We start from the raw sequence: 11,584 nt of genomic DNA on the forward strand, positions 1-11,584 counted from the left end.
AGTTACACCCTTCAAGGTCATGTGCTTAATATTATTCTGTTCTTACCTATTAGCTTGATTGTCTGGTTTGTCAAAAACCGTGATATTCATGGTATGGTTAAAAGATGCTGGGTAGTGTTTCTTTGTGAAGATTTTGACTGTGTTTTGTTTGTGTACAGAGCTGTTACAAAGAGCTTATCAGCAGGGTTCTCAAAACATTCAAACCTGGAAGGTTCTTGATGACGTTGTTTGCTAATGAGGTTTGTGCCATCATAGCAAGTCAAGTCAAGTCAATTATTATTTTAATTCACACAGAAATAATAATAATAATTATTACTGCGCCTATCAATAACATACAGAATCAAAAATTCAAAGCTCAATCGACAAATGCATTTTTCGCTACCGTCAATGAAATGTTCAACAGCTCCTCCCAGCTTCCGACTATATTGTCTGAACTGTGCTCAACGATTTGATTTGATTACTGAACGCTTGACAATAGTCGGAAGCTTGGAGGAGCTGCCGAACATTTGATTGACGGTAGTGAAAAACGTATATGTCTGTTGACCTTTGAATTTGAGAGTCTGCATGTTACTGAAAGGTGCAGTAATTCAAATTAGGGCCTAAAATATAAAATCAAGAGATTGCATAGAAAAAGAAATTTTACAGTAATGTTGTAGGTTCATTGTGCAGAGTTTGGGACACCTAAGTAGTTCATGGAACTAAATGGGTCAGCCATCTGCAGTTGACCGTGTACGACAATGACTGTTTATGGAGGCTTTATTAAATTTTTTCCTCTCCAGACCGGTTTTCGACCAGTATTGGTCCAGTTTTGGATCCATTTTGGACCAGTAGAGGCTTGTCTGATTGCAGATCTTAAAGTAGTGGTATGGGCTCTACCTTCCACTTTAGTATTTTCAATCAGTTGATTTATTTGCCTGCTTATGGGGCAACCATGGTTTGAACCCTTGATAGACCAACACCCAGGGTCCTAAAATGCCTGAGACGAAAGTGCTTCTTTTTAAATTTCATCTTCAAGTGGTTAGACTTTCAAGTCTTCTCAGATAAGAGCTATAAAGCCCAAGGCCCCCTCTCACAACATAGTTATCAAAAGCTCTACAGGACATCAAAGAAACCACATGTTGTTTGCAAAGAGAAGGGCGATTGTCTATTCGCACTGTTACGCCATTGTGTGACATTTCCGAGAAGACCTGGGTCCACAGCTATCCCATAATGCCACATGCTTTCATGTTCCATTCTTGGGTAAAATGTTTGCACCTTTTGCATCGTGTCTACTTTCATGGTCTGCGATGCATGATGTGTGCGTGACATGTGCGAAAAAATGCGCAGTAGCAACGGGCGCGAACGTCCTTAAGAACCACAGTTGATGAGTAAAATCGTCTGGCATTAGACAGAGCAAAATCTGTTCAGTCTTGCTCCCAGAAGTCAGTGGGTTTAAAATGATTTGAATATTAAAGTAGTTTTCAAGTGCCACGTTTTCATTTTTTTAGATTCATCACGACAAAAGGGTCAGGTGGTTCTTTTTTGGTCTCACTCCACCCATTTACACAATGGGGGATGTATAGCGTACTCTGAAATTTAAAAGCAGTTAATTTGTTTTAACATGTGCTCCAGTTTTGAAAAATTAATCTCAAAAGAGACATCTCTACCCCTCAAAAAAAAAAAAAAAGAATTGAGTTGCACAAGGATGTTTTTTCTTGCAGGGAGCACCTTGTGGTTTCTCATACAGGACTTTTCAAGAAGGTGCCATTTCTGGCTACAAGCGAAATGACCTTCAGCTATCCCAGATGAAGATGTACAACCTGACATATGGACACTATGAAAAAATTGAAGAGTCAGACATGTGCAAGAACCCAAAGATTTGTTAATATTAACATGTACAGCCCTCTGTATTATGAAACTTACTTGTACTAAATTTGCTTACTTTTTGCACTTTAAGCTGAAAATACCATCAAAGAGCACTTTTGGGTGAAACTTTGGAATGGATTATTTATTGCTTTTTTTCTAAAATTATTTTACAAGAGTAGAAGAAAAAATATAATGAGAACCAGTAAGTAAAAGGGTGTACACGTTGTAATAATAGTAAGTCATTAATTTATTTTGTTGTAAAACCTGAAGTCTTCAATAAAGTTACTTGTAAAAGTATGGTACAATTTTTGTGTCAGTTTTTACAACATGTAAAGATGGTTGTCATTTAACATTTCTTGTCACAGGGTAATCAGGAACTTTAAAATAGGATGGCTGTCGTTGTGGGCTTTAAATTATGCAGCAACAATATTATTTGTTGGGGCTTATGTGCAAACATGACCTTACAAAAGATTTCAATATTATTGTATAGGAAAATGACATTCTGCATGGTTTGGCAAATTAAAAACAAAAAATTAATCAGAAAATATGTTTAGATACAACATCACTTTACATGGGTAAGAAAGCTTGATTTGGTGATCTGAATGTCACAAAATATACTTAAAACTGGATGATATTTCACACAAGAATGAGAAAAAGTATAGTTAATATGGGGTAATCTACATGATTTGAACTTGTGAATTCATTACACCTGCCAATGCCCAGCATCAGAAAAAATGATGTAGTCCCATTTTCTTAAAGTGCCCCTGTGATAAAAAAAACCCACTTCCTTTTTTTCTTAAGATTTTGAAAGTGTTTGCATAACACCTGACTGGCAAATTTTTGAGTGTCTACTTTAATCCAAAAAGCCATTTACATCAAGTGTGAGTTTTGGCTTTCACAGTCTGCCAGTACTCTCATTCATTTAACTGACTGACTGGACCTCAGAGGGTTGGATCCGGGAAAAGTGACGTCATTTACTCACTAGCTAACAATTTCAGCGTTTGAATGCAGCTTATTAAAAATATGCAAAACACTAATTTAAATGTGTGAAACCCAAAACTCTCGTGCTGCTTCTAATTCTGAGGCATACACACGCATTGCATTCTTAAACTAGTGAGCCCTTGACACCATTTTCTCCTTGATCAAGCTCTCTCAAGATCTTAAAGTTAGTAATGGTGGACCATTAAATAAGAAAATTCTAGATAAAATAAATCTATATCACGTGCTAGTCAGGTGTCTTTGAAATCAAGGCTTAAAACTTTGGTCGCTTAGTGTTTAATAAGTTAAACACTCTGAAGATGATCGCAAGATCGAAAACGTTTAGTCAAACATTTTAACAGTTTTACCTTTTACTATGTTATAAAGAAAAATAAGAATTGAGTTTTTGGTCACAGTGGCACTTTAATTAAATTAAGGAACTATACTTTACAAAATGCAATACGACTATTTCCTACGAAGCTGGCCTTCAAATCCTGATTTGTTGATTTGTTCTAATACCCATCATTACAAAAATAATGACAAATAACCCCCTTTTGGCAGAGAAACTTTGTAAAAGGCAATAATGATTATCTGATTGAACAGCTAACCAATAATAATAATGCTTTGGGTGGAAAATTAAAATATTTAGTATTCACCATTAATCGGTTTACTAAATGAACCTTTACGTATTGCAGTGTCCACTACCTTTAGTTAGAAATTTATTCTGTTTTTGATGTGGCCATTTTAAATTCACTGCAAATCATGTTGAGTTACAACAGTACCCTAATCCACTTGACTGCTGTTGATCTGATATACCATAAGCACCATGGAGTGTGAAACTGGTAGGACTACTGGGCTCTGACTGAAATGAAAGATATTGTTCATGACTCTCGCAAAGTTTGTAGACCATGGTGTCGAAAGCTTCTTTCACGTTGGTACAGTCCTTGGCACTAGTTTCCAACCAACACATGGAGTTCAATTCTGCAAATTCCTGAAATACACAAACAGGATTTGATGCAACCCAAATAAATGAAGGATCTGGCAAATATTTAAGCAATAGAGGACGTTTTCCATGTGTCACTCGGGGGTTGAGAGAATTCTCGACAATTATGCAAACCCTCGACTGCGTCTCGGGTTTGCATAACTGTCTTGAATTCTCCCACCTCCCCCTCGTGTTTAGATGAGGCTATGGAAACACTGGAAAAAAGTCCTCTATTGCTTTTATAAAATATTTCTCAAAGATAATTCAACAAATGAAGGAAAATGCCAGGTTTTTTACGTCTTGATTGAAACAGATTTTTTGGATACATGCTCATGTTTCCTACCAGCCACTCAAGATGGGAGGTATTCAGAAGTGTAGTATTTATGGTTTAATTAATTAATTAACTCCTTGACTTCACTTGTACCAATAGCAAAACAATAATTAATGTTCTGCATCCTGCAACTGCTATTAAGTCAACAATATACTTCAGGAAGACTTGATATTCACTGGAGTCCTTAAAACTCCCTTCTGAGAGTAGTTGAAAAAATGTACAGCTGTACAGGTAATAAAAGATACCGTAGCTGAATGAAATAAAAGTAATTATTTAAGTGCAGGTGCTAGATGAAGAGGAGAAGTTATCTGGACAATTTTGAAAGCAATAATTTCTGCTTCTTATAGACAGGTGGCTTCAAAGAGAATTGATCCCATGACCTCTGTGATGCCAGTTCAATGTTCTACCAATTGAAGGTGAGCTATATGATGCCATTCAGTTGGGAGCAAGTCAATTTGTTGGGCTCATAAATTATGTCCCCAGGAAGGACTCATTGAATGAAAGAAATGTCTAAGTAAATTGCTGGGCTCATTATGTTCCTTCACGAGCACATTGTAAATATAAGTGCGACAAATATTGACCTGCTCCCAACTGAGTGGCCTCATAGCTCATTGCACTGGCATCGCAGAGGTCATGTCATGGGTTCAAATCTTGTTGAAGCCACCCGAATTTTTCATAGGTGTCTATAAGTTAGGGACAATATTGCTTAAATTGTCCAGATAAGTGCAAGGATCCCTTCTTTCCTTCGACTTACTTTTATGTGATCCTCCTTGACTTCTCTTTTATCTTCTAAGTCTTGCTTGTTTCCAACTAATATGGTAACTGTATCTGAACCACTGTTGAACAAAGTAAGAAATAGAATGATGCATGATTAAAAGGTGGGTTGATAACGGGACGGCTTGAAAACCATCTGACTCAAGGTCCTTCAGATGGTAAATCATCAAGCATTGAATATGATGGTCTGATTAAACCCATTCAATCCTCGGGCACCCTATGACGCCATCAGTTGACGAGTGAAATCATCTGGCGATAGACAGAGTAAAATATTATTGGTTTAATTCTCACTCCCAGAAGTCAATGGGTTAAATTAATGGAGGGGACAATTGATCACACAGAGTACCATGAAACATTAAAAATACTGTTTACCGTTTGGAAATATCTGCATTGGTTCCGGAGATATTTAAGTTTGAAAAATGTGTAAAATATGCAAATGAGAAGGCTGATGACGTCATTCACCCAACCCAAAAGAACATCAAGAATATAAATAGAGCTATCTCTGTCAATTTGCAACAGAGACCATTGAAACTTGGTGAGCTAATAGTTCTAAAGGCAACACACCTACGACTGTAAAGAAATTGGTTCCCATGGCAACTCACTCTTTTGCAGTCCCCTCCAACCTGATTTCAATATTTGGGTGATCTCAGGCTAGGAAAACATTTACCAAGGCCACAAACTCTACCTAACATCTTTATATGCTGGCAGAATCATGCAGATGAGGCACCATTTGCAAATATCAAAACAGAATGCCAAAGGTGGCTTGCAAAGCCTTTAATATGAGGGAGGTCTGGAACCCAGTATGTTGCCATGGTAACAAAAATGGTATGCTCATATTGTGGAACACATCTACTAGAATCTTACTGCAAAGAACCAAGTATTTCTGATTCAAATTGGCTGAGATATCTTTCTCCATCATACTTGATCAAAATTTGCTTGGGTTTATGACATCATCACTTGGCTAATTAGCATATTAAAAAAACTTAAATATCTCCAGAACAAAAAGAGATATTAATTTTGAAAATGGTAAACAGCATTCTTCTTCTCGTACAGACTACATGTTTATGTACCAAAATGGCTTAGATAGGGAAGATGCAAATTTCGTCATAAATGTAGCACTTTTTAAAAGTTTTTACTCTTCCCCACCTGACTGTGGTTACTTATTATTAAATTATAGATTTTACTCTCAGCTAATTAATGCCAAACGATTTTACTTGCCAGTTGGGGGCACTTTAGTTGTAAATGGGTTGAGACTCCAGTTATTTAAGGTAGTAAGGTCCTTCTCTCTATTTCTATTAATAATTATAGAGCGGTTTTCAATTGAGTGTCGAAAATAATTAGTTAATTACTTTGGTTTATGATTACTTCACTCATTGATTGGTTCAAAGTTCTCGCGCCACTTTTTCAACCAATCAAACCAATCAGAAGTGAAACCAAAACCAATTGTGGCTCGTGCGTGCACATTTTCTCGCGCTTTGTGACGGCTACATGTAATTACTTCGAGTTTCGATTGGTTTACTGGATGGTCTCCGTCCTTTTTGATTGGCCAAAGTAATTACTTTGGTTTTGGTTTTACGACACTCATTCGAAAACCGCTCTATATAATGATTAGAATGTGTATTTCTCACATTACTGATGCTAACGAGTGGTTGGTTGGTTACACCTCTGATATCCTTTAACGTGACTGTGTGATGCAGTTAGCGAGGTGTTAATGCTGATGTGCCTTAATGTGACTGCATGATGCAGTTAAGAGACATATGGTGATAGATCAAATTGGACTGTGTTACTGTGTGATACAGTAACTGTATGTCACCCTTGCTCACCACAGAGTCTCCACAAGCTAATGCGGGTTAGAGCATCAGTACTAGAAGATCACAGAGGGTTGCGAGTTCAAATCCCATCTGAGGCTCGGAATTTTTCAAGTCAAAAATTTTGTACGAGGTGTATTTCCATATGGCCAAGAGGGAAATAAAGCTTATTGTTGTTGTTGTTGTAAAGCTTGGCCCTGGAGAACTCAACAAATAAGATCAAAGGCCAGTGGAAATGTTTGGTTAAGGAAATAAAAGCACAAGTGATTAGATAACCTCAAGGTGAGGATTTAAATGAAACCAGATGACACTAAATTCATTATTATCCATACCGGGTGGACAGCCATGGGCTTTGGATAAAGCCAATCCTAAGTTATTAGTAATGATCATGAAATACCTCTTCCTGTAAAATTCATCAATCCAGAGTTTTTTAACATTTTCAAATGACTTATGTGATGTTAGTGAAAACACAATGAGTGCCCCATGTGCTCCTCTATAGAATGAGCTGGTCAATCCACCCTGGCGGTATCTCTCTTCTCCTGCTGTGTCCCAAATTTGAAGCTGACAACAAAAATTCAAAAACAACTCTAATAAATACTGTAGGAAATACAAATCCTCCAAAAGGACTGAGAAGTAGTAATTGGGCATTCACCTCAAAATGTTTACAAACAAGCATATCATCACTGACTAATCTCAGCAATATCAAGTTTATTTAACAATTATTCCATGAGCACGCGTTGGATATGAGATGGTAAATAGCCAACGAGGCGCGTAGCGCCGAGTTGGCTATAACCAGTCTCATATCCAACAAGTGCGAATGGAATAATTGTTTTATTAAATTCCTTTAAACTCCAAAAGTTTAGAAAGTACGAAATGCGAGCGAAAAAAGCGAGCAAATCCGAGCGAAATCGAAAAAACTTGATGAGAACTGATGCGATGTCGTGTAACACCTTGTGGTCAGACAGACGCAGGCTCGTCACAAAAACATTTCTTACCTTTTCGCGTACTTCTAAACGTCGGAATTTAACCCAGCTGTCCAGAAAAATATTGTTTTTGCTTTCTTCAGAGAGAAATTTCGCTTTCCGGCGAAAAAGCTTTTAGCTTGGCAATACTTAGATCAATCATTTACCATATAAGGTCAAACCAAGGTATATGAGCTGATAACCGAGATTGAGTGAACCAATCAGAGCACGAGAATTGCATTATCCCAGGTTGAGAATTTAATAAAGAGTGATATCTTGACGACTCTGTGTCATCATTATCAAGCTAATTAAATTACTATGTAGATGAGATATTGCTGATTTTTATTCTTAAAATTTAATGTTTTATCAAACTTTATGTTTTGTGAGATCCACCATCTTGAAAATTGTAAATAAATTCCTTCAGTTGATTGCTTCATGCAGTTTCAAGAAATTTGATAAGATTTACAGTTTACCCAATTAGAGCACAATTAAATAAGATGAACACATCAAAATTATTCACCGAAGCAGGAGTGAACAGTTGATAAATATCCACCACGTTCACAGACACTGAGGTGAATAATATTATTGTTTTAGTATATACCACACAAGTTGAATAAAAAGCAAACCATTAAACACTACTTTATTTTTGTAAAGTGCGGTTGGAAATGTCAAATCGCTGAGCAACTCGGGCTACTCGGAGGTTACTCGGAGGAACTCAGAGGTGAATAGTACTAGGATAATCACCTCTAAGTTAGTCAATCGGAGCGCACTATTCACTTGTGTGGTATGTACTCATGATTATCATCAGTACCATTATCATGACGTCATCATTATTACAAATGCGTAAAATAAAGGAGTACACAAGAGTCCCTGTGTGCATCATCAGTGCATGATTAAACTCTTGAAATATTAGGGAGCGCGTTTTTGAGAGGCGGACGGCAACCTGAAGAGAACATTTCGCGTGCCAGGTCAGTGGTGTCTCCCAGATTTTTATATTAATCATCTCTTATGGCGACTTAGCAATGTCAGGGAGAATAGCTCACTTCCAGGTTGTCGTCCGCCTCTCAAAAACGCGCATGCTTAAGCTCCCTAATAGGGAGTTAAAGAATGCACATTTTTAAGAGGCGAACGGCAACCGGAAATGGGCTGTTTTCCATTTATAACTTGTCTGTTCACTACCACCTTTATATTGATGAGTATCTTTTCTCCATTAAGAATGATTAGCATAAAAATCCGTGAGACACCACTGTCCTGGCACGCGAAATGTTCCCTTCCGGTAGCCGGCCGCATCTCAAAAACGCATGTTCTTAAGCTCCCTACTAATTGAAGATCACGACCTCGAGTTTACGCTAACACGTCCTTTATAGTCAGCTTCTAGAGGCATCCTCTGAAGAACGAGGCGTTCATACAATACACGCTATTCATACATATGCAACTACAGGACGGGTATTCTTGGGTTGCACGTCACGCAAGTGAAAACATAAATCGCTTACCATTTAAGAAATTGAGTCAAGAAATGGAAATGTTATAGAAGCGGAATAAATAAACAACGGGTCCAAGTCTCAGGGCTGTGCGATATTCCGTACATGAGTTATTTGGCGAAATTTATTACTCAAATTTGTAGAGTTCAGTATGGATCGAGGCGCCATGTTGCTGTAGTGCTGAAGTACAGCAACATGGCGGCCGGAAACCTGTAGAAACATCTGGAATTTAGTTTGCCTGTCTTTAACACTTTCTGCTGTATAATGAGCTATCAAACATTCGTACAGAAAATTCTCCTAGTATATTGGCTGTTTAGGCCACAAAAACACGAGGGAAATCGATGTTTTTATGCAACTGGCATGTTTTTCGAAAGCCGTCAACATGTCACGCACTGTGAAAAACTCTAAAACTCTGAAATTCAAACTGCTCTATTTTCGAAACGAAGCACGGTACCGAGCTGAAAACATGCAAAGTGATATATTTTTAAAACCTCTTGTAGCTGATCAAGATAAAAACTCAAAAGGCTCTTTAGTTTTGAATTTATTTGTTTTGTGACGTCACGTGCAACCCAAGAATTCTGCAATCCAGCCGGCCAGCTACTATATTGAGGATGATAGAACCAAATGGTCAATATAGCATCAATAAATCTCGAGTTTTAGAATTTCAGAGCTAGTCGAACGTATTCATCTGCGTCGAGAGGTCTCGATTGATTGTATTTTTCGCGTTCTGTATATAGGCTCTTGCACTCTTGAAGATAATTTAAAACGATACGGCCTTGGGAAATCAGAGAAAAAAGGAAATACCACCTTTTAAGCCATCTGAAGGATTTTTTTAACTTGCGTGATCGTGCGTTTTTAAATTTTGTAATCTTTGAAGAAATTTGATCAAGACTCAACTTCCTACTACCTTCACTTTCTTGCCATCTACTTCAAAGTCGTGAACGAAGAAATCAACACCTATAGTCGTGGGAAGTTTTTGTTCAAAAACATCAGCGTGAAATCGTCTGATAAGACTTGACTTTCCGACTGAACTATCCCCCAACACAAGGACCTTGAAGATATAATCAAAGTTCGCCGCCATTTTTGTTTATATTAATAATTTACATTAATTTTGCAATAGTACAGGACATTTTCCTGCCTCGTACATGGCAAGGATACCTTCATCTAGCCCAGTCTCCAGTCGCCGGTGGGTGTTCAGCAAAAATGGCGGACCGTGAATTGCGAGAAGTATAACTTACTAGGCTTAACGGCACTTAAAATGTCCCAGTTTGCTGTCAGAAGACCATCTGGTTGTTTTGCCAAAGTGCTGCACTGGAATCGTGGTCGTATTCGATGGAAACGTACACGCAGCAAGAAAAAGGCAAGTTAAGCTTTTCGTAAATAATTATAAGCTTATAATTACGTGAACTCAGTGCTTACTTTTAGGGCCTGTTTATATGGTCTCGACAGCCCTCCTAAGTTCCCGAGACAACTTCTTTACCGAGCGTTTATGCACCTATCAATGTTAAGCCCCAGGGAGGGGGGGTCGGGCTAACCTCGGTAGTTTGATCGTGAGGTCTGTCCCCAGGGTAGGAATTTTGATCGTATGTGTATAATCACGTTTAGGCGTGTCTAGTGGATAATAATTTGTTAACAAGTAGCCAGTCCGGTTTTTGAAGCCTTCACTCAACGGTTACAGCTCTTTTAGAGGCCACTACATGTAACTGCTGGGCTTATAATATTGACAGTGGCAACGTGAATTCAGTAGTATTCTTGGATTAAAAAAAGGCTTTTGATATCGTGGATCACGAGGTTCTGCTATCAAAATTGCATGCATACGGGTTTCGGGGTGCAGCAGGTAATTGGTTTGATTATTATTTAAGTGGTCGAAACCAGTAATGCAGCGTCAATGGCCATCTTTCAAATACCGGTAGTCGCTCGCTAACATGCGGTATTCCCCAGGGAACGATATTAGGGCCTTTGCTGTTTCTAGTTTATATAAATGACTTGCCAAATTGCCTTGCGCACGCTGAACCACGTATGTATGCTGATGATACACATTTAACCTTCGCAAGTAACAACATGAAAGATATTGAATTTTATCTGAACCAAGATCTTGCGAATGTAAATCAATGGCTTATCGCTAACAAACTGACACTTAATCAATCAAAAACCGAGTTTATGCTCATTGGTCTAGACAAAGGTTGTGTACGTTCCAGTCAGCTCCAAACTTAACTATCAATGGGACGCCAATCAAACAGGTTTTCCCAGGCTAAATCTCTGGGTGTGTATGGTGATGAAAACCTTTCATGGACTACACATATAAATGAAATCACAAAGAAGATTGCATCTGGTATTGGCGCACTGAAACGTGTACGATTTTTTGTCCCTGTAAACACTTTAATGACCATATTTAACTCATTTAAGTTCAGCTCCATTTCAAC

General features: G+C 38.0%; 3 protein-coding genes across 6 annotated transcripts in view; 2 read left to right on the forward strand and 1 right to left on the reverse strand.

Annotated features, from left to right (window-relative positions):
* LOC137998129 (S-adenosylmethionine decarboxylase proenzyme-like) overlaps positions 1–2,142 on the forward strand; it is a 113,165-nt gene extending 111,023 nt beyond the window's left edge. For all 4 annotated transcript variants that reach the window (XM_068844565.1, XM_068844563.1, XM_068844562.1 and 1 more), the window contains 2 exons: positions 159–239; positions 1,701–2,142. In XM_068844565.1, coding sequence (XP_068700666.1) covers positions 159–239; positions 1,701–1,865 — 246 coding nt within the window. In that variant the 3' untranslated portion in view covers positions 1,866–2,142. The remainder of the gene's footprint in view (positions 1–158; positions 240–1,700) is intronic.
* Positions 1,967–10,274, reverse strand: LOC137998130 (uncharacterized). Its single transcript, XM_068844566.1, has 4 exons — positions 10,069–10,274; positions 7,116–7,279; positions 4,891–4,972; positions 1,967–3,814 (listed from the first exon to the last, which is right to left on the reverse strand). The coding sequence occupies exons 1-4, from the start codon at positions 10,240–10,242 to the stop codon at positions 3,584–3,586; spliced, it is 651 nt and encodes a 216-aa protein (XP_068700667.1). The 5' UTR covers positions 10,243–10,274; the 3' UTR covers positions 1,967–3,583.
* Positions 10,275–10,315: 41 nt separating this feature from the next.
* The window catches only part of LOC137998128 (mitochondrial genome maintenance exonuclease 1-like), a 9,265-nt gene continuing 7,996 nt past the window's right edge, over positions 10,316–11,584 (forward strand). Inside the window, exon 1 of the mRNA XM_068844560.1 lies at positions 10,316–10,521. Within this exon, the coding sequence (XP_068700661.1) occupies positions 10,420–10,521 (102 nt within the window). The 5' untranslated portion in view covers positions 10,316–10,419. The remainder of the gene's footprint in view (positions 10,522–11,584) is intronic.

Source organism: Montipora foliosa, chromosome 3 (genome assembly GCF_036669935.1).
Source record: "Montipora foliosa isolate CH-2021 chromosome 3, ASM3666993v2, whole genome shotgun sequence".
Taxonomy (NCBI): domain Eukaryota; kingdom Metazoa; phylum Cnidaria; class Anthozoa; order Scleractinia; family Acroporidae; genus Montipora; species Montipora foliosa.